This window comes from Dendrobates tinctorius, unplaced genomic scaffold, assembly GCF_039654945.1.
Source record: "Dendrobates tinctorius isolate UK_male_01 unplaced genomic scaffold, ASM3965494v1 ptg000098l, whole genome shotgun sequence".
NCBI lineage: Eukaryota > Metazoa > Chordata > Amphibia > Anura > Dendrobatidae > Dendrobates > Dendrobates tinctorius.
In genome coordinates, this window is record NW_027361766.1 from 25,442,066 (window position 1) to 25,465,730 (window position 23,665).

The 23,665-nt window shown below is 45.8% G+C and overlaps 1 protein-coding gene across 1 annotated transcript in view; it reads left to right on the top strand.

Moving 5' to 3' along the window:
• Positions 1-23,665, top strand: part of IKBKE (inhibitor of nuclear factor kappa B kinase subunit epsilon) — a 131,222-nt gene that overhangs the window by 55,901 nt on the left and 51,656 nt on the right. The window contains exons 7-11 of the mRNA XM_073587246.1: positions 13,585-13,695; positions 16,436-16,615; positions 16,741-16,937; positions 17,146-17,210; positions 23,165-23,256. Of these exons, the coding sequence (XP_073443347.1) occupies positions 13,585-13,695; positions 16,436-16,615; positions 16,741-16,937; positions 17,146-17,210; positions 23,165-23,256 (645 nt within the window). The remainder of the gene's footprint in view (positions 1-13,584; positions 13,696-16,435; positions 16,616-16,740; positions 16,938-17,145; positions 17,211-23,164; positions 23,257-23,665) is intronic.

The window sequence follows — 23,665 nt, forward strand, 5'->3', positions numbered from 1 at the left end:
AAAACAATGACAGTAACAAAATGACAGCGAGCAGCACAGTAAGTGATTCATCACTGGAATCAGGGTCTCTGTACTTACCTCATGATGCAGTCAGATTATATAGCTGTAGCATGAGGTTTAAGTACATATTTATTTTAAGAGTAGTAAACACATTCAACATCAGACTAGGGTTCATTTGCCATCAAAACAAACAATAAAGGTCTCAATTCCCATCTATAAATAATAGTAGCAGTAGTAATAATAATAATAAAAAAGAAATGCTTGGGCATGTCCACTGTAAATTACATTCAATGTCAGCTCATCATTGAACATTCATATCAATGAAGTCTAAAGCCCTATTCACATGAAATCCTGGATCTGTTACAAAATGGACCAAAACTGACACTTTTATTTTCATTTTTCATCCATTTTTGTTCATCTATTTTTAGTAGAGGCTTCTCTAGACACAAATAACCATGCATTACGGTAAATTTGCTATAGACTTCCATGTTCAAAAAAAATGATTTGGCAGTTATTCTTTTTTTTTCTTTTTTTGCCCAATAGAAAAGTTGTGCAGAATAGAATTATTTGACCCAGCTAAAAAAAATGGATTATAGCTGTATTTGATTTGTCATTTTAGGACATTTCCATCCCTATTTAATGAATGGATCCTGTTCTGGATTATTTAATTTCTGTTTTTGTCAACCCAGAATGGATGTTAAAATGCAAATAACCACTGGATATACTGTATGAACACTGCCGTATAATGTGGGTCTGTAATATGTACAGTACTTGCACAGGCGCCCCTGAGTTTCGGTCAAGGAGTTATCTGTTGGAGATGGTGCAGGCTTGCATGGGTAGTCAGGTAGCCGGATCAAAAAAAGGAGGGCAGTAAAGATAAAAAATCAAAAGACTGAAGAATAGTAACAGAAAGGGCCAAGGTCTTTAATAGGAAAACCCACTTGCGCAACAAATGAAATCGAAAGATGTAAAGAAGGCATCTAGAACTATATCTGGCAGCTACCAGTAATAATCTGGAGTATTAATAGGGTGTGGTGCAGACCTATTGACCTCTGTCAGCTCCCGGTAGTAAGCTGGGAGTATAAGTAGGGTGTGGTGCAGACCTTTTGGCCTCATGCAGCTCTTAGTAAGTTGGGAGTATTAGTAGAGTGTCGGGCAGACCTATTGACCTCTGGCAGCTCCCAGTAGTAATCTGGGAGTATTAGCAGGGTGAGGTGCAGACCTATTGGCTTCTTGCAGCTCTCAGTAGTAATCTGTGAGTATTAGTAGGGTGTGATGCAGTCCTATTGACCTCTGGCAGCTCTCAGTAGTAATCTGGGAGTATTAGCAGGGTGTGGTGCAGTCCTATTGACCTCTGGCAGCTCTCAGTAGTAATCTGGGAGTATTAGCAGGGTGTGGTGCAGTCCTATTGACCTCTGGCAGCTCTCAGTAGTAATCTGGGAGTATTAGCAGGGTGTGTTGCAGTCCTATTGACCTCTGGCAGCTCTCAGTAGTAATCTGGGAGTATTAGCAGGGTGTGGTGCAGTCCTATTGACCTCTGGCAGCTCTCAGTAGTAATCTGGGAGTATTAGCAGGGTGTGGTGCAGACCTATTGACCTCTGGCAGCTCTCAGTAGTAATATGGGAGTATTAGTAGGGTGAGGTGCAGACCTATGTAGGGTTCGAGCAGGCTCACAGGATGCAGTGACGAGACACGAGACTGAATGTGGGGTGAAATAAACTTTTATAAGTTTTAAAGCCGCAAGGGCTAAAACTGCTTAAATCAGACAAAAGGGGAAACACTTATTTGTCCTCGCAGGGACTCGTAAAACAACATAAAAAAACCAAAAAGGGTCCTTATTTTCTCTATAATACACTTAGCCTTCCGGGCGTCGCTCGAGTTCACGACCACTCAGGGGTTGCAGATGTGGCTGCCTTGTAATCCACGACTTCCCGGAAGGACTTGTGCTTGTCCAGCCCCGAAGAGACCAGAACGATGGGGCGCAGCAGGCCCTTAAGAAACTGGACGGTGGGGCGCAACGGGCCCTGTAGTAACCGGAACGATGGGGCACAACAGGCCCTGAAGAAACCGGAACGATGGGCAACAACAGGCCCTGAAGAAACTGGGCGGTGGGGCGCAACGGGCCCTAAAGAAATGGGGTCGGTGGGGCACAACGGGCCCTGAAGAAGCTGGCACGGTGGGGCACAACAGGCCCTGAAGAAGTGGGGTCGGTGGGGCACAACGGGCCCTGAAGAAACTGTTCAGGGGGTCAATCTCCCAGGCGTCCGTTTAGAGGCGCTCGTTCCCCAGCCAGGTCATGACGCAGTTTCAAAAAAGACATAAACGTTAACAAATTCTGCTCAGTGTCCCCTCAGTAACCGGGACGGGCTCTGCGGCCGCCTATAGCGAGGTGACGTCCCCTGAGGTCGGTGATGACGGGGCCGCGGCTGTGGGAGAAGACAGGGGGGCAGTGTCCTGGCCACTGTACCGGATTGCTGTGTCGTCGCAGCGGTCGCCTGAGATCCCGGTCCTGTCACACCACGGAGGGAATCAGCGGCCGTCACTTTATCTGAATCTTTGCGGGGGGAAACTCCCGGGGAGAGTCTCTTACGCGTCAACCTTCGGTAAGTCTCAAATTTCCCTTTTTCAGACTCCTGCCTGTCTCTCTTTTCCACACCGTCAGTTGCCACAGTCCTCTCTCTGCCGCACGGCTTCCTCTCTCCTGTCAGGCTCTCTGCCAACTGCCACCTCAGCGCGTCCCCTGCTCCTTTTACCCTCGCCCCGCCCCCTGTTGCCCTGACAACTTCAGTCGCATGCCTCCCTTTGTAATCCCCCTGATGTGGTTTCTTCAACAACCCTGATGGCGGTCCCCCTGGTTCCAGCCCAATCACTGTATGGGGGTCCTCCTCCCCACATTCCCCCACCCTGTAAGCTCGCCAGTCCTCGGGCGAGGGTGTTAGTCTATTGAGATTGGTCTGTAAAGGTGTCAATATTTGTTGCCATACGAACTGGTCTTGTTCATACCGTTCGGGGGGTTTGCCGGCTGTTGACCGCTCGGAGCGTCTAAGTTCGACTGGGGTGGAATCTTCTGGGGTGGTGGACGTCGGTGAGCTGCAAGATGCCGGTGGGTTAATTGTGTCAACTGGCTCATTATTGGGTGGAGGGCCCTTGGGAACTGGAGGGAAATCCTCGTCGTCTGAGTCCCAGCATATGGACTCCGGTTCGGATGTCTTCGGGACGGGTTCCAGTTGCTTCGGGTCGGAAGAAATACACAGGCGTAACATATTACGATGCACAATGCGAGTGGGCAGTGTTTCATCCTGCTCGGGCTGTATTTCGTACACAGGTCCTTCTGAATGGATACGGCGTAGTACCCGATAAGGACTCTCTTCCCAACGTGACTCCAGTTTATTCTGGGGGCGTTGATCTAGTACAAGCACACGGTCCCCGCTTTGGAGATGGGGAGGGGAGGTTGTATTCTTCCCGGGGTGTTCCCAGTCTTGAAGTTTGGTATGTACAATTCGGTGAAGAGTTTGCAACCTGTGGCGATGATTTCGGACCCAAGACGACACTCCGGTCCAGGGCCGAGGCTCTTCGGGGTCCAACTCTACCTCCGTGATCCCTTTACCCTCTCGTCCGAACAGCAGGAAATAAGGAGTATAGCCCGTTACTCGATGTACCCGATTATTATAAACCCACACTAATTCAGAAACATATTCAGGCCAACGAGCTTTCTTGTCACTCTCCAGAGTGCGTAGCATTTGAATCAATGTCCGATTAAATCGCTCACAAGCCCCATTCCCTTGCGGGTGATATGGTGTGGTCCGGGATTTATCAATCCCATAAAGATGATGTAGTTCCTCCATAACTTTCCCCAAAAAACATGCTCCCTGGTCGGAATGTATGCGTTGAGGACAGCCGTACACTTGTATAAAATTTCTGCAAATTGCGGAGGCGGCTGACTCCGCGGTCTGGTCTCGAGTAGGGGTGACCACAGCGAATTTAGTGAAATGATCCACCATGACGAGGCAGTGTTCGTATCCCTGGAATGCGGGACCAATGTGCAGATAATCCACCGTCAAGAGCTCCAAGGGTTCTGAAGTCACAATCGTCTGTGTTGCGGCCCTCTGAGCAGGCGGTTTGGCCAATTCACATAAGCGGCAAGTACGACAAACTTCGTCCACAACAGCCGACAAGCGTGGGTGATAAACTTTCTGTTGTAACCATTGCAAAGTCTTTTTGACTCCAAAGTGGGCCCCTTTTTCGTGAGCCTCTCGAGCCAGTTCGTGTAGCTGAGCTCCGGGCGTAACCACCTGCCAAACAGTCGTTGAGGTTGTTTGCGAAGTGATCTTACGGTACAGTAATCCCCTTCGGATAATCAGTCTCTCCCATTGTCGCAGCATCAGCGACAGGTCTTGGGTCAAAGCTTGTCGTTGAGTGTCAGTGGGTAATTGACCAGCAGCGACCCATTTCCGGAGAAGTCCAACTTCTTCATCTTCTTGTTGCTGTTGTATCCACTTATTACGAGATTGTTCCAGGATGCCCCTGTGGGCCTCTGGGGAAGATACTTTTGCATCAACATTGGTGAGCACGGCAGCGGTAAGAGCGAACGGTATTTCCTCTCCTTCTAATTCTTCGTCTCGATTCTGTCCAGGAGTTGTATGTCGAATCCTAGAGAGAGCATCTGCATGAACATTCTCGGCCCCTCTTTTGTAAATAATCTTGTAATTGTACTTCGCCATTCGGGCCACCCATCGCTGCTCCAAAGCCCCCAACTTGGCGTTTTCCAAATGAGCCAGTGGGTTATTGTCAGTTCGCACTACCACCTCGGAGCCCGCTAGGTACTCTGCGAATCTCTCCGTCATAGCCCACACCACTGCGAGGAGCTCGAGCTTAAAAGAGCTGTAATTGTCAGGGTTACGCTCGGAGTCATGGAGTGAACGGCTTCCATATGCGATCACCCTTTCCCGGCCATCCTGAACTTGTGACAACACAGCTCCTAGCCCGTGAAGACTCCCGTCAGTGTGCAGGATGAACGGCTGAGAAAAATCCGCATAAGCCAACACTGGGGCATCCGAGAGTGCAGCCTTGAGATCTCGGAAGGCCTCTTCCTGAGGGTGTTGCCACTGGATTTTTCGCCCATTGGCCTCAGCGGGAGCCCCCTTCAGCAGGTCATGTAGGGCTCGAGCTCGACATGCAAAATTCTTTACGAAACGACGGTAATATCCAGCTAACCCCAGAAAAGCCCGCACGTCTTTCACCGTCTCGGGGGTAGGCCATTCCTGGATAGCAGCAATCTTCTCCCGGGATGGCCTCACACCTTCTGCCGAAACGACATGACCCAGATACTCAATCTGAGAGCGAAATAGGTGACATTTCTGAGGCTTCACCTTCAACCCGTACTTTTGCAGCCGGCTGAGTACCTGTCCCAACCGCTTCAGGTGGTCCTCGAAGGAGGCGGCATAGACGATGATGTCGTCCAGGTAGATCAACGTGGCCTCAAAATTGAGATCCCCTAGACATCGCTCCATCAATCGCTGAAATGTCCCGGGGGCGTTGGCCAGCCCGAATGGCATTCGATTAAACTCAAACAGTCCCATGGGCACTATGAACGCCGTCTTAGCTCTGTCCTCTTCTGACATAGGCACCTGCCAGTACCCACTGGCCAAGTCCAGGGTCGAAAAATATGTTGCTTTACCCAATGCAGACAGAGATTCTTCTATGCGGGGCAGTGGGTATGAGTCTTTAATAGTGCAAGCATTCAATTTACGATAATCCACACAGAATCGTAGTGTACCATCTTTCTTCCGAACCAACACGATGGGGGCCGCCCAAGGGCTTTGACTTTCCCGTATCACCCCTTTTTGTAGCATCTGAGCCAGCAAAGTTTTCACCTCCTGATAGAGTTGTGGCGGGATCTGTCGATATCGTTCTCGGATAGGGGCCGCTCCTGCTGTGGGGATCTCATGAGTGATGGCGGTGGTACACCCAAAGTCGTCCTCATGACTAGCAAATACTTCATGGTACTGTCCCAGCAATGCTTTTACTTGTGAAAGTTGGGCCGCAGTTAGTCCAGAAAGCTCGGCCCGCATCTGCTCCAAAATATTTCGGCCCTTCTCTTGTGTCGAGACTTCGTGGGCCTGTAGGGTTCGTATTGTTACCTCCCCGGGATCCTCGGGGTGTACTCGTAATTGAACCGCAGCAGCGGGCAGCACTTCTTCTAGAGGCTTTACTAGTTTGGCCAGTACAGTCCGTGCTTTCAGAATGATATCTCGGTCTTCAAGGTTAACGCAGCGGACCAGGGCGGTTCCTTTTCGCACCGTAGCGAGGGAACGGGCCACCAGTATGCCAGGAGGTAAGTGCTCTGAGTGACACGGCTCCACCTGCACCTCTACGCCTTCCAAAGGTATCGGGGCCCGAATTGGCAGGGCCACCACTGTCTGTCCAGGAGGCAGCACAAGCAGGGGTGCTGCTGTCGCGATGACCTTGCCCAGAGCCTCACCCTCCTGGCAGTCCCGATGCACCCGCGCACCTCGCACCAGCTGCTGGAATACCTGTCCCTGAGCTGTGCGAGAACCCCACTGCTTCAGTGTCCTTTGTGTGGGATCATTAAGCAACAGGTTACCAAACTCTTTTAAAATATTCATGCCTAGGGTGACGGGGTGTCGTTGATCAGCTTCTCCTTGAGTCAGCACCACCCCTCTGCGGCCGAGGGGTTTACCGCACAACGTCACCTGCACCCACACTACCCCGGCAACCGGAACCGGCAGTTGGTTGGCGGCTACTAGTCTAATCATGGGCCCCCACTGAGGCCTTGCTGCCTCCGGAAAGTTTTGTTGAAAGTACGCTGCGGGCATAGTGGTTACTTGTGACCCCGTGTCCACCAGACACCGGACGGCCCGGCCCTCTACTTCTGCCCAAACTTCAGGACACTTTGCTACCAAATCTTCGGGACTTCCACCACCCCTAGTTGTGGTTTTCGGCTCCGAGCGGCGTCCCCCCAGCCCGGAGCCCTTTAGTTTAATGGCCGCCGGGGTGGGTATTCTCCCACGCCGCGGACACTCTCGGGCGAAGTGGCCTGGTTCTCCACACTCATAACACCGGGCCGGTAGAGATTGACCACCTCGCGGAGAGCGTGACCCCCAGGGACCGGCATTAGCACTGGGTCGTCCAGTCTCCGGTTCGGTTCTTCTCTTTACTTCAGCCAACTCGCTCTTTATATTTTTCAATTCACGCTTCATCTCCTCCACCCATTGAGGTTCCTCAACTGTGTTCGAGGAGGCCTCCACACCTCGGACCTTCCCCACGGGGACCGCCATCCCCTGCTCTTGCTCCTGAACCCGTGCCTGACTTCCCACTTCTGAAAAGTCGATTTGGGGATTCATTCTGATCCGTTCCCTTAAAGCCTGCTTTATCAGTGGATCTCGCAGTCCAGTCACCAGTAGGTCACGTAGGGTTATGTCAACAGGTCCTACCCCTACCCCATCTTTTCTTTCAATAGCCGTATGCAACTCTTGGAGTACATTCATATACTGAGTAATCGTCTCCCCCTCTGCCTGCATCCGGCTAAACAGTCGGGTCCTTAACTCTCCCACATTAGTGGGATCCCCGTGGGTCTGTTCCACTATCTGCAACACCTTTTCAAAAGTGTTGCGGTGCCCCGGGGGTTTCAACATCACTGACCTCCGCACCTCCCCGTCTAGGGCCATGAGTGCCACTTCAGCTTCCAGGTCAGGGGTCATTGGGTGCATCCGAAAAAGCCCCCTCATCCGCTCTGTCCAGCTCCATAGCATAGTATTTGAGCCAGAGAATCTAGGCAGGTTGTTCAACATGGCCCCCAATGAGATGCTGGTACGGGGACCCTCATTATTTACAGAGCTTACAGCTCCCCCATGTTCGGGGCTACCACTGTCCGCGCTCGGAGACTGCATCCTGCCGACTACGCCAAATGTAGGGTTCGAGCAGGCTCACAGGATGCAGTGACGAGACACGAGACTGAATGTGGGGTGAAATAAACTTTTATAAGTTTTAAAGCCGCAAGGGCTAAAACTGCTTAAATCAGACAAAAGGGGAAACACTTATTTGTCCTCGCAGGGACTCGTAAAACAACATAAAAAAACCAAAAAGGGTCCTTATTTTCTCTATAATACACTTAGCCTTCCGGGCGTCGCTCGAGTTCACGACCACTCAGGGGTTGCAGATGTGGCTGCCTTGTAATCCACGACTTCCCGGAAGGACTTGTGCTTGTCCAGCCCCGAAGAGACCAGAACGATGGGGCGCAGCAGGCCCTTAAGAAACTGGACGGTGGGGCGCAACGGGCCCTGTAGTAACCGGAACGATGGGGCACAACAGGCCCTGAAGAAACCGGAACGATGGGGCACAACAGGCCCTGAAGAAACTGGGCGGTGGGGCGCAACGGGCCCTAAAGAAATGGGGTCGGTGGGGCACAACGGGCCCTGAAGAAGCTGGCACGGTGGGGCACAACAGGCCCTGAAGAAGTGGGGTCGGTGGGGCACAACGGGCCCTGAAGAAACTGTTCAGGGGGTCAATCTCCCAGGCGTCCGTTTAGAGGCGCTCGTTCCCCAGCCAGGTCATGACGCAGTTTCAAAAAAGACATAAACGTTAACAAATTCTGCTCAGTGTCCCCTCAGTAACCGGGACGGGCTCTGCGGCCGCCTATAGCGAGGTGACGTCCCCTGAGGTCGGTGATGACGGGGCCGCGGCTGTGGGAGAAGACAGGGGGGCAGTGTCCTGGCCACTGTACCGGATTGCTGTGTCGTCGCAGCGGTCGCCTGAGATCCCGGTCCTGTCACACCACGGAGGGAATCAGCGGCCGTCACTTTATCTGAATCTTTGCGGGGGGAAACTCCCGGGGAGAGTCTCTTACGCGTCAACCTTCGGTAAGTCTCAAATTTCCCTTTTTCAGACTCCTGCCTGTCTCTCTTTTCCACACCGTCAGTTGCCACAGTCCTCTCTCTGCCGCACGGCTTCCTCTCTCCTGTCAGGCTCTCTGCCAACTGCCACCTCAGCGCGTCCCCTGCTCCTTTTACCCTCGCCCCGCCCCCTGTTGCCCTGACAACTTCAGTCGCATGTCTCCCTTTGTAATCCCCCTGATGTGGTTTCTTCAACAACCCTGATGGCGGTCCCCCTGGTTCCAGCCCAATCACTGTATGGGGGTCCTCCTCCCCACACCTATTGACCTCTGGCAGCTCTCAGTAGTAATCTGGGAGTATTAGCAGGGTGAGGTGCAGACCTATTGGCTTCTTGCAGCTCTCAGTAGTAATCTGGGAGTATTAGTAGGGTGAGGTGCAGACCTATTGGCTTCTTGCAGCTCTCAGTAGTAATCTGGAATATTAGCAGGGTGAGGTGCAGACCTATTGGCTTCTTGCAGCTCTCAGCAGTAATCTGGGAGTATTAGCAGGGTGAGGTGCAGACCTATTGGCTTCTTGCAGCTCTCAGTAGTAATCTGGAATATTAGCAGGGTGAGGTGCAGACCTATTGGCTTCTTGCAGCTCTCAGTAGTAATATGGGAGTATTAGCAGGGTGAGGTGCAGACCTATTGACCTCTGGCAGCTCTCAGTAGTAATCTGGGAGTATTAGTAGGGTGTGGTGCAGTCCTATTGACCTCTGGCAGCTGGCAGTAGTAATCTGGGAGTATTAGTAGGGTGAGGTGCAGACCTATTGGCTTCTTGCAGCTCTCAGTAGTAATCTGGGAGTATTAGCAGGGTGTGGTGCAGTCCTATTGACCTCTGGCAGCTCCCAGTAGTAATCTGGAATATTAGCAGGGTGAGCTGCAGACCTATTGACCTCTGGCAGCTCTCAGTAGTAATCTGGGAGTATTAGCAGGGTGAGGTGCAGACCTATTGGCTTCTTGCAGCTCTCAGTAGTAATCTGGAATATTAGCAGGGTGAGGTGCAGACCTATTAGCTTCTTGCAGCTCTCAGTAGTAATCTGGGAGTATTAGTAGGGTGAGGTGCAGACCTATTGGCTTCTTGCAGCTCTCAGTAGTAATCTGGAATATTAGCAGGGTGAGGTGCAGACCTATTGGCTTCTTGCAGCTCTCAGTAGTAATCTGGGAGTATTAGCAGGGTGAGGTGCAGACCTATTGGCTTCTTGCAGCTCTCAGTAGTAATCTGGGAGTATTAGTAGGGTGAGGTGCAGACCTATTGGCTTCTTGCAGCTCTCAGTAGTAATATGGGAGTATTAGCAGGGTGAGGTGCAGACCTATTGACCTCTGGCAGCTCTCAGTAGTAATCTGGGAGTATTAGCAGGGTGAGGTGCAGACCTATTGGCTTCTTGCAGCTCACAGTAGTAATCTGGGAGTATTAGCAGGGTGAGGTGCAGACCTATTGGCTTCTTGCAGCTCTCAGTAGTAATATGGGAGTATTAGCAGGGTGAGGTGCAGACCTATTGACCTCTGGCAGCTCTCAGTAGTAATCTGGGAGTATTAGTAGGGTGAGGTGCAGACCTATTGGCTTCTTGCAGCTCTCAGTAGTAATCTGGGAGTATTAGCAGGGTGAGGTGCAGACCTATTGACCTCTGGCAGCTCTCAGTAGTAATCTGGGAGTATTAGTAGGGTGAGGTGCAGACCTATTGGCTTCTTGCAGCTCTCAGTAGTAATCTGGGAGTATTAGTAGGGTGTGGTGCAGACCTATTGACCTCTGGCAGCTCCCAGTAGTAATCTGGGAGTATTAGCAGGGTGAGGTGCAGACCTATTGACCTCTGGCAGCTCCCAGTAGTAATCTGGGAGTATTAGTAGGGTGTGGTGCAGACCTATTGACCTCTGGCAGCTCCCAGTAGTAATCTGGGAGTATTAGCAGGGTGAGGTGCAGACCTATTGGCTTCTTGCAGCTCTCAGTAGTAATATGGGAGTATTAGCAGGGTGAGGTGCAGACCTATTGACCTCTGGCAGCTCTCAGTAGTAATCTGGGAGTATTAGCAGGGTGAGGTGCAGACCTATTGGCTTCTTGCAGCTCACAGTAGTAATCTGGGAGTATTAGCAGGGTGAGGTGCAGACCTATTGGCTTCTTGCAGCTCTCAGTAGTAATATGGGAGTATTAGCAGGGTGAGGTGCAGACCTATTGACCTCTGGCAGCTCTCAGTAATAATCTGGGAGTATTAGCAGGGTGAGGTGCAGACCTATTGGCTTCTTGCAGCTCACAGTAGTAATCTGGGAGTATTAGCAGGGTGAGGTGCAGACCTATTGGCTTCTTGCAGCTCTCAGTAGTAATATGGGAGTATTAGCAGGGTGAGGTGCAGACCTATTGACCTCTGGCAGCTCTCAGTAGTAATCTGGGAGTATTAGTAGGGTGAGGTGCAGACCTATTGGCTTCTTGCAGCTCTCAGTAGTAATCTGGGAGTATTAGCAGGGTGAGGTGCAGACCTATTGACCTCTGGCAGCTCCCAGTAGTAATCTGGGAGTATTAGTAGGGTGTGGTGCAGACCTATTGACCTCTGGCAGCTCCCAGTAGTAATCTGGAAGTATTAGCAGGGTGAGGTGCAGACCTATTGGCTTCTTGCAGCTCTCAGTAGTAATCTGGGAGTATTATCAGGGTGAGGTGCAGACCTATTGGCTTCTTGCAGCTCTCAGTAGTAATCTGGGAGTATTAGCAGGGTGAGGTGCAGACCTATTGACCTCTGGCAGCTCCCAGTAGTAATCTGGGAGTATTAGTAGGGTGTGGTGCAGACCTATTGACCTCTGGCAGCTCCCAGTAGTAATCTGGGAGTATTAGCAGGGTGAGGTGCAGACCTATTGGCTTCTTGCAGCTCTCAGTAGTAATCTGGGAGTATTATCAGGGTGAGGTGCAGACCTATTGGCTTCTTGCAGCTCTCAGTAGTAATCTGGGAGTATTATCAGGGTGAGGTGCAGACCTATTGACCTCTGGCAGCTCCCAGTAGTAATCTGGGAGTATTAGTAGGGTGTGGTGCAGACCTATTGACCTCTGGCAGCTCCCAGTAGTAATCTGGAATATTAGCAGGGTGAGGTGCAGACCTATTGGCTTCTTGCAGCTCTCAGTAGTAATCTGGGAGTATTAGCAGGGTGAGGTGCAGACCTATTGGCTTCTTGCAGCTCTCAGTAGTAATCTGGGAGTATTAGCAGGGTGAGGTGCAGACCTATTGACCTCTGGCAGCTCTCAGTAGTAATCTGGGAGTATTAGCAGGGTGAGGTGCAGACCTATTGGCTTCTTGCAGCTCTCAGTAGTAATCTGGGAGTATTAGTAGGGTGTGGTGCAGTCCTATTGACCTCTGGCAGCTGTCAGTAGTAAGCTGGGAGTATTAGTAGGGTTTTGGCCAAGGCAAGGAGCTAATGACTCCTGCTGGATAGCACACAAACAATCATAGGAAAAATAATTGGCATCCAGGTCAACTCCAGTTTGAGAAGTCTTCTGTTGTGATGAACTTTTAGGCCAATTATTATTATTATGAGCCACTGTAAAGACCCAGTTCTACCATTATACATTTGCAACCTATAAACCAATATGTACTGGTGGAAAAAAGGCTGGAAGGTGCAAGAAAGACTTGAGAGTTCAAGAGTGCTGATCTCTGTAATATTTAAGTACATTAAACACACACTCCCTTTATTTTGTTCCATAAACCTGGGTAAATTCTCCGGTGTCCAGTGCGGCTCCTCTCCTCTTCTGAGTCACGTGACAATGATTGAGATTCACCTTGTGTTACTCAGAAGTATCTTTTACAATGTAAGCCTATGGCGCATCAGAACGGAGAGTCCGAATCACTGTCACGTGACCCGGAAGAACAAAGCTGGAAACCGGAGAAGTTAGCAATCGATGACTGTATATACACACTGACACTGCACTAACATTTACACAATTTTAGTGAACCAAAAAATGAACAGTGCCTCTTTAAGAAGTAACAAGTCTCCAACTCAAATCTCACCTTTTTATAGATGGAGTCTACTTGCTTATATTGGCCGAGGTACAAACATACTTTTTTTTTTCTATTTCTTTAAGCTTTTAAGCTTTTTGAAAGTCACTGATGTTTCTAACTTTACTCTAGCTGAATCCAGAATTGGGTTCTGGGTCAATGAGAAGGACTGAACCTCTGTTGGCGCAGTGAAACTGTTCTGTTCCCACAGATATAAAATGGTGCTTTGATCCCCGGGTGACTGATGTATTAAATTGGATATATCTACAATAAATGGCTATTATATTCATTACATTACAAGCTCCCAGTGAGTCAGCATAATTGTGCCCTTCAGCTGCTTATTTCTTATAATGGGACTATTAAGTGTTTTATTATTTAAGTGGTTATTACTTGTCCTTTACAGATTACTTTCATCTTCTTTTGTAATTAGGGATGACCATACATATAACAGAGTATTTAAGTGGTGCTGTATATGGTCATTGCTGCCGTTATTAGTTTTTCCGCCCTTTCACCATATCAGTGTGGTTTCATAAGATGGTCATTGTCCTACTGAAGATATATCTCATATGTTATGTATGTAAGACAGGCTACCATATTTGAATATTTTTTTACTTTTTCTTTATAACCCAAATATATTAAAACATTGTAATGCCACGCAAAAAAAAAAAAAAGCAAATGGGAATATCGCATTACTGATGCATGTCTCTTATTAACATTCAGGCACAAAATTACAGCAGAAAAGCCACCGGGTGCCATTGCTGGAGTGCAACGGAAGGAGAAGGGACCCATTGATTGGATTTTTGAATTGCCAGTTACTTGTCGTCTTTCTGAGTAAGAGCTCATATTAAATGTGTGTCTCACAGAATGTCTTTAATACAGGAATACTAATGGAAAAAAATATTATAATAGGGGTTGTCTTAACTGGATAAATCAATAATTCAAGCCATCAGTTGATCATTTAACATAATGCTGCGAAACCCTTATCACTTGGTGAAAACTGAGAATGGACACTCAGGTTGGGCTTTGTTCAGAGCTCTACGTTGGAGTTATAGCAGGAGAACCTTCCAACACATATCCCTGACAGAATGCTTCGCTATGTCTGACTTTTTAATGCACACAGTGGAATGATTCTCATATAGTGGAATACTTTCTGTTCATCATCTCAACACCACAGTACCCTCACCTTAAAATTTCCCTCCACAGTAGAATTGATGCGAATCGATTCGCACATCTCATTCTATCGCAGTGTTTCTCAACTCCAGTCCTCAAGACCCACCAACAGGTCATGTTTTCAGAATTTCCTTAGTATTGCACAGGTGATGGAATTAATGCTTGAGCAGGTGTTGAAATCACCTGTGCAATGCTAAAGATATCCTGAAAACTTGACTTGTTGGTGGGTCTTGAGGACTGGAGTTGAGAAACACTGTTCTATCGGGTTATGACAGTAGTCTGTGGTCACTGGACAGGAGCGGGAGAACCGCCTATTACCTGATGGCATCCATAGCTCTTCTTTTGATTAGCCAGCCTGGTGTAACCTTACCGTTAAGGAATGATGCACATGTAATGTCTCTCTAGGTTGGCTAATCAAAAGAAGAGCCGGATGCCACTCATGTTTAGAGTTCACAGACAATTATAACAACCAATTACCTGGGATGTGTGAATCAAGTCACACCAACTCTACTCAACAGGATTCAACATCCTCTATCATTGATATATACACTTGTGCTCAAAAGTTTACATGCCCCAGAAGAATTTTTGCTCTCTTGGCCTTTTTTCAGAGAATATGAATGATGGGACCAAAACTTTTTCTCCACTCATGGTTAGTGGTTGGGTGAAGCCATTTATTGTCAAACTACTATGTTTTCTCATAATGACCACCCAAAACATCCAAATAACCCTGATCAAAATTTCACATACCCCATTTCTTAATCCCGTGTATTGCCCCCTCTAACATCAATGACAGCTTGAAGTCTTTTGTGGTAGTTGTGGATGAGGTTCTTTAATTTCTCAGATGGTAAAGTTGCCCACTCTTCTTGGCAAAAAGCTTCCAGTTCCTGTAAATTCCTGGGCTGTCTAGCATGAACTGCGCGCTTGAGATCTCCCCAGAGTGGCTCAATGATATTACGGTCAGGAGACTGAGATGGCCACTCCAGAACCTTCACTTTGATCTGCTGTAGGTCAACTTGGCCTTGTGTTTTGGATCGTTGTCATGTTGGAACGTCCAAGTATGTCTCATGTGCAGCTTCCAGGCTGATGATTGCAAATTTGCCTCCAGTATTTGCTGATAACGTGCTGCATTCATCTTTCCTTCAACTTTGACCAAGTTTCCTTTGCCTTTGTAGCACACACATCCCCAAAACATCAGCGATCCACCTCCGTGCTTTACAGTAGGAATGGTGTTCCTTTCATCATAGGCCTTGTTGACATCTCTCCAAATGTAACGTTTATGGTTGTGGCCAAAAAGTTCAATTTTGGTCTCATCACTCCAAATTACCTTGTTCTAGAAGTTTTGAGGCTTGTCTCTGTGTTGTTTTGCGCATTCTAGGCAAGATACTTTGTAGCACTTGCGCGGTAATGGCTTTCTTCTGGTGACTCAACCATGCAGCCTATTTTTCTTCAAGTGCCTCCTTATTGTACATCTTGAAACAGCCACACCGCTAGTTTTCAGAGAGTCCAGTATTTCAGCTGTTATTTGTGGGTTTTTCTTTGCATCCTGAACAATTTTCCTGGCATTTGTGGACAAAATTCTTGTTGGTCTACCTGACTGTAGTTTTGTTTTTACTGAGCCCCTGATAATCCATTTGTTAATCACAGTTTTAACGCTGCTGACTGGCATTATCAATTCCTTGAATATCTTTTTGTATCCCATTCCTGTTTTAAACATTTCAACTACCCTTTCCCATAGATCCGTTGACAGTTCTTTTGCTTTCCCCATGACTCACAATCCAAAACCATCAGTGGCTGGATGAAAGATGCAAGAGTCTGTATGGTTCCCAGAAACTCACTCAGCTTTTATGCACACACGCTGATTACAAGCCAACAGGTCACAGGTGAGGATGTTACCTTTAGTAGCCATTCAAACTCATTTGTGTCAACTTCTGTGCATGTTATCAGGCCAAAATCACCAGGGTATATGAACTTTTGATCAGGGTCATTTGGATGTTCTGGGTTGTCATTATGACTTCAATAGAGAAAACACAGTAGCTTGACAATAAATGGCTTGACCCAACCACTAACCATGAGTGGAGAAAATGTTTTGGTGTTATCATTCATAATCTCTGAAAAAAGGCAATGAAAGCAAAAATTCTGCCGGGGTATGTAAACTTTTAAGCACAACTGTATATAAATTAACAATTATAATTTGTAAGCCCAACCATATCTAGATTTTCTTAAGCTCACAAAAATTTTTTTATGATCTAACTAAATCTCTTTAGCATTTTGAACACAGTGTGCTCCATCCCTAATGCTCAACTTCCTGTCATCTATTTCAGCATTATAAACCTGCAATACTTTTATTCGACAACCACTAATGGTCAACATAGCCTTTAATTGTTCTCCTTTTGGTTTACAGAGGATTGAAGACACAGTTAAAAGCCATCCTTCCAAATATCCTTGAAGCTGATCAGGAGAAATGCTGGGGCTTTGATCAGTTCTTTGCTGAGACCAATAACATTCTAGAGATGATTGTCATCCATGTCTTCTCCTTGCCACATGCCAAGATGCACAAGATTTACATACATCATTATAACTCGTAAGCTAAGCCAAACCTGCTATATATGAAAAAATATTCTGTACTACTGTATACATCCCCCTGTATATTTTTACTTACCTTTGTTGTTTTTTAATATCTTCTCTTTGTATTTTTTGTTGCAACAGATTGACTATATTTATGGAAAATGTGGCCAAGCAAACTGGAATTTCACCCGAAATGCAGACCTACTTCCATGAAGGCCACATGTATCCCATTAGTCCAGCCTTACAAGTTCAGCACCTTTCTAAGACAACAGAACAATATCCATTCATTTTAACTGGTTGTGAGAGTGAAAGTGCAATGGGAGTGACTTACAAAGACCGTAAGTTGAGGAGAATTCTAGTAGCCACTGAATCTTTTCTGCCTTTACCCTTGTATAACAGTGCCAAGAGCAACAGATTAATGTCAGCAGATAAATCTGCCGATGGTCTTATGTTTATGGGGTCCCCTCTCTTCTAATCAGGTGCTGGAAAAATTGAGGATTTGTCATATCAGCCAAGTGATGAACTTTACTTCTTTCTTCTTTCCAGCTGCATTTGATTTTCCCAGGTTTTTGCCCTCCATTGACGTCTCCATTGATTGTTCTGATGCAAAAGTAAGTAATAATTATCTCCTATTTTTGCAAAGGTTATTATAATAACGTGGATTCACATGGTGAAAAGTTGTTGACAGTAACATAAATACATAGTGATGCTAAGCAAAGATGGAAAAAGTCAATGTACACGTAGCTGATGGCCTATACAGTGGGGAAAATAATTATCTGATACACTGCCAATTTGGCAAGTTTTCGCGCCTACAGTATTTTTTCGGACTAAAAGACGCACTTTTTTCCCCAAAATTTTTTGGGGAAAATGGGGGTTCGTCTTATAGTCGGAATGTACTTGCTAGGAGTGTGGCAGCAGCAGGAGTCGGGCGATTCTGCCAGCCCTGGACTGGGAAGAGGGGGTGTTTGGTGGTCCAATGCTGCAGGGCAATGATCTGAATCCCATACCAGACTGGTGCAGTAGTATTTGGTGGTGCGGGGCCTCCACCAAAATTTTGTGAAAGCCCGAAGTCCCCGCATTTCCATTGCTGCAATGCGGTGGCCTCCAGGAAAATGGGCGCCAGAGGCAGTACATGTGCAGACAGATCTCGGCAATGCGATCTCGTTCCAAGATCTCAGAAGAAGAGATCTCGGTGCCAAGATCTCAATCTGTGCATGCACTGCCTCTGGAGGCCACTGCATTGCAGCAATGGATGTGCGGGGGCTCCAGGCTTTCACAAGACGTTGGCAGAGCTCCCGCATGACTGAGCACCGCCGAACCTGCCGCACCAGTCTGGGATGGGAGTTAGATCATCGCCGGATCATCAAACACCACTTGTGACCCTGCTACACCATTGCTGCTGATCACCCCTACCCCCCAGTAAGTTGAATTCAGACTATACTACGGACCCCCATTTGATGCATTATTTTTTTTTCATTTATTTTCCTTCTAAAAATTTGTGATGCATCTGATAGCCCAAAAAATATGGTACAAAGATTGGATATATCTGTAATTTTTAGCAAATACACACTTCATGTGTGAGAGACACAATCTTAAAAAGAAAATCCGGAAAATCACATTGTATGATTTTTACACAATTAATTTGCATTTTATTGCCTGAAATAATTATTTGATACAATCGAAAAACAGAACATAATATTTGGTACAGAAATCTTTGTTTGCAATTACAGAGGTCAGACATTTCCTATAGTTCTTGACCAAGTTTTCACACACTGCAGCAGGGATTTTGACCCACTCCTCCATACAGATCTTCTCCAGATCCTTCAGGTCTCGGGGCTGTTGCTGGACAACATTGAGTTTCCGCTTGTTCCAAAGATTTTCTATTGGGTTCATGTCTGGAGACTGGCTAGGCCTCTCCAGGACCTTGAAATGCTTCTTACGGAGCCACTCCTTAGAAGCCCTGGCTGTGTGTTTAGGGTTATTTTCATACAGGAAGACCCAGTCATGATCTATCTTCAATGGCCTTACTGAAGGAGGTTGTTGTCCAAAATCTCGTGATACATGACCCCATCCATCCTTCCTTCAGTATGATGCAGTGATCCTGTCCACTTTTGCAGAAAAGCACCCCCAAAGTATGGTGTTTCCCCCACTATGCTTCATGGTTGGGATGGTGTTCATGGGATTGTACTAATTCTTCTTCTTCCTCCAAACATGGTGAATTGAGTTGATACCAAGAAGTTCCATTTTGGTCTCATGTGATCACATGACCTTCTACCATGCTTCCTCTGGATCATCCAGATGGTCATTGGTGAACTTCAAACAGGCCTGAACATGTGCTGACTTGAGCAGGAGGATCTTGTGCGCCCTGCAGGATTTTAATCCATTAGAGCTTAGTATGTTTCTAATCATAACGTTTCAGACTGGTCCCAGCTCTCTTCAGATCATTGACCCGGTCCTCCTGTGTCGTTCTGTGCTGATTCCTGACTTTTAGAAATAACTAGACTGTGGTGGAAAATACAATATAAATAAAATCTAACTTTTAGCGATAATAAAATAACATAACTATGTGACCACCGTGCTTGTGTACAATCTATCTACCATTAATCCTGATAGTGATCAGGCATAAATTTTATAGTGGATACCAATAATGTATAAAAGGACTCTGGTATATACGAGACAGGATGAATAACGGATACTCAGAAGAAATATTGCAAATGGAGAATATCTCATGCATCACATTCCCACTACAGAGGAATCGTACATCCTATATCTCAACAGTGAGGGATGCACCTAGATTATATTGCATTAAGCCCTTAATTCAATAGACCAATAATGTCTCTTTCATTAGATCTATCATGGCTATACTAAAATGCTAGATTTATCGCACATTACCCTTATACCCATCCACACAGCATACTCATGGTGTATATGTTGGTCTCAACTGGATGCACAGTAGTGCACTATGTACCGCCACCTAGTGCCAACAGTCTAACTCAGATTCATTAGAAAGGACTGCTTAAATAAAGAGCTCTAAACACAAAGATACATGCAGAGAGATGCTACACACTCCATGAACAGATGACAGCTATCATACAAAACGCATCACTCCCCTGTATAAACACTGCCCCTAATATTTCTTCTGAGGATTAGTGTTCAAACAGCCTGACATGATTTAAGGGCTCCTAAATTGGAGATATGTTATACATCGCATGAAAAGATCATCTGTATCATAAGCCATACTTCCCCTGAACACACACTGTCCCTGATACTTGTGTGTGTGTGTGACCTGGTGTCCTTAGACAGCTCTTTGGTCTTGGCCATGGTAGAGAGGTTGGAGTGTTATTGATTGTGTGGACAGGTGTCTTTTATACAGGTAATGCGTTCAAACAGGTGCAATTATTACAGGTAATGAGTGCAGATTAGGAGACTTCTTAAAGAAAAACTAACAGGTCTGTGAGAGCCAGAATTCTTGTTGGCTTGTAGGTGATCTAATACTTATTTCATGCAATAAAATGCAATTTAATTATTTAAAATTTAAACAATGTGATTTTATGTTTTTTATTTTTATATTCTGTCTCTCACAGTTGAAGTGTAACGCCGATAAAAATTACAGACCTCTCCATTCTTTGTAGGTGGAAAAAAAATCGTCAGTGTGTCAAATACTTACAGTATTTTCCCCACTGTAGTCGTCCACATGTATATATTACCATAGATATTTAGCCTAACAGCATGTCATTAAATGCCAGCTCAGAAAATCCTAGTTAATTGGCCACAAGACTACAGATCAGGAAAAAATGTATACATTTTGCAAGGGTGTTTTCCAGGCATCTATAAGAGAGACAGCTAAATGTTAATTTCCTCATTATATGTACTGTTCTGGAATACACTGACATCAAGTAATCCTATTTAACATCAAATATTTCTGGTAGTTTTGGATATGAAAGGGGAAGGTTTAGAACAGTAAATTGTTTCTATCATTTAAAGGGAGTCTGACAACCCAAATTTATACTTTAATTTAAACTGACTACATAGCCTTGCAGGAGATGGAGCAACAACAAAAATCTGTCTTTTTTTTTTTTTTTTTTAATTGTTCCTCCATTGCCAAAAAAAAAAATAATAATTGTAATTTGCAAATGAGGGTGTTCAGTACAACATTGACATGGCTAAATACCTCGGTGCACCGTTCCACCAATTCATTTAGATAACTGTCACTGCTGCTATGTTGATAGAGAGGGCTGACTTGTCCAGAGCCAGCACTGTTTAAATATAAACCTTCATTATGTGATCACTGTCCCTGTTCAACAGAAAGCGTACAATCACTCTCTCAAAGCTTCTGACATTGCATGTCTCCTCCATCACCTTACTTGTCTCTGCCATAACTTCACTTAGTGCAGGAGAGAACACAAATCGCTCCCTCCTCACATCTGACATTGTTTGTCTCCTCTACTATTATTTCACTCAGTGCAGCAGAGAGCACATAAATCACTCTTCTCATGCTTCTGACATTGCATATCTCCTCTGCTATCACCTTATTTGTCTACTCTGCTTTCACGTCACTCAGTGCAGGTGAGAACACATAAATCACTCTCTCCACGCTTCTGATATGGACTGTCTCCTCTGCTATAACTGTTCACTTAGTGCAGGAGAGATCATAAATCGCTCCCTCCTCACTTCTGACATTGTCTTCTCTACTATTATTTCACTCAGTGCAGCAGAGAGCACATAAATCACTCTTCTCACGCTTCTGACATTGCTTGTCTCCTCTGCTATCACGTCACGCAGTGCAGCAGAGAACACATAAATCACTCTCTCCACACTTCTTACATGGACTGTCACCTCTGCTATTACTTCACTTAGTGCAGGAGAGATCACAAATCGCTCCCTCCTCACTTCTGACATTGTCTTCTCTACTATTATTTTACTCAGTGCAGCAGAGAGCACATAAATCACTCTTCTCACGCTTCTGACATTGCTTGTCTCCTCTGCTATCACGTCACTCAGTGCAGGAGAGAACACATAAATCACTCTCTCCACGCTTCTGACATGGACTGTCACCTCTGCTATCACTTCACTTAGTGCAGGAGAGATCACAAATCGCTCCCTCCTCACTTCTGACATTGTCTTCTCTACTATTATTTTACTCAGTGCAGCAGAGAGTGCATAAATCACTCTTCTCACGCTTCTGACATTGCTTGTCTCCTCTGCTATCACATCACGCAGTGCAGCAGAGAACACATAAATCACTCTCTCCACACTTCTTACATGGACTGTCACCTCTGCTATCACTTCACTTAGTGCAGGAGAGATCACAAATCGCTCCCTCCTCACTTCTGACATTGTCTTCTCTACTATTATTTTACTCAGTGCAGCAGAGAGCACATAAATCACTCTTCTCACGCTTCTGACATTGCTTGTCTCCTCTGCTATCACATCACGCAGTGCAGGAGAGAACACATAAATCACTCTCTCCACACTTCTTACATGGACTGTCACCTCTGCTATCACTTCACTTAGTGCAGGAGAGAACACAAATCGCTCCCTCCTCACTTCTGACATTGTTTGTCTCCTCTACTATTTTTGCACTTAGTGAAGGAGAGACCACGTAAATCACTCTCTCCATGCTTCTGACATTGCTTGTCTCCTTTATGATTTTACTTGTCTTTTCTGCTATGATTTTACTTGTCTCCTCTACTAACACTTCTATCAGTGCAGAAGAGAGCACATAAATCACTCTCACCTCATTTTTGACACTGCTTGTCTGTTCTGCTATTACTTTACTTGTCTCTTTTCCTATCAGGTCACCTTTTGCTGCTCACATCACTACATATCTATACCCGATGTCATCACCAATGTGTGTGCTTTCTCCTGCACAGGGGGAGGATGCACTGAGCACCTTCATTTACATAATTCAATAAAGTTGTTTTTAGGCGCCAACGGCGCAATAGACTTAAAAAACAAAAAAAAATGCAACAATTTTTATTGTTGCCCCATCTCCTACAAGACTATGTAGTTAGTTTGAAGTGTAACTATGAGGTGACCGACTCCCTTTAATACTATTTAATCAGAATATGTCCTAAATTCATTATATGGGCCAGGGTTCACTTTTTATTGATACAGCGCTCCAAATCCTCAATTTCCCCTTACTCAAAATGGCATATTATAATGCTATCTTTGCAGCAACCACTAGGGGGCACTCACGGCAAAAAAAAATCTAATGTTACTGTAATATTGCTAATATTATCCAATTAGCGGGAAAAGAATTTTCAGAATTTAATACTCTCTACAAGCAATAAAAAGGTGTGAGCGGAAACGAGTACTAAGCCTTCTGAAGAAGTGGAGGACCCTTTCTTGCCGCTGCAAGGTCTAGAATTGCATATAACCTCCTCTAATAAGCCTGCTCAGTTCTATATTGTTTCTCTTTTTTGTTGTTGTGCTGTATGGGTTTTATTCTTGTGATGAGATATATTTCAGCTTTTGCAATGTGTGAAGTTGGAGATGTAAATGAAAACTAAAACTTGTCTAAGGATTCTCTAGAACCTAAACACAAATGTTGGTGTGATTGCAGAACGCGGTCAGTGCCGTCTACCAGACGTTGCGAGTGACGCAGTCGCTGTTGACGTGTCAAGAATTTATATTCCGAGGGACGTATTGGCTCATGTAAGTGACTCACATTATATTATATATTAGTTATTATACAAGAGCAAAATAAATGTACGAATGAACATGATCTATTTTTTCCCTGAGAAAAAGTCAAGAGTTTTTGTTCAGTGTTATACAGAATTTTTTTTAATATTTTTATTTTTTACAAGGACCAGAGACGCAATTTTTTTTCTAAGGTAGATTTAAATCACCTGCTTATTTCCCACATTCATGATAAAATGCAGTGTATATGGATTTATACTATGGTTATCCCTACTTCAGTAGGCTTCTTAGCGCCACCTAGTGCTGCAATGGTGTTATTTTTACTGTACAGTTGAGAGGAGAAACCAGGGATTTGGAGCTCTGAAACTGAATCCAGATTAGATTGAGGGGATTTTAAATCAAATAGGGCTCAATTTATTATTGC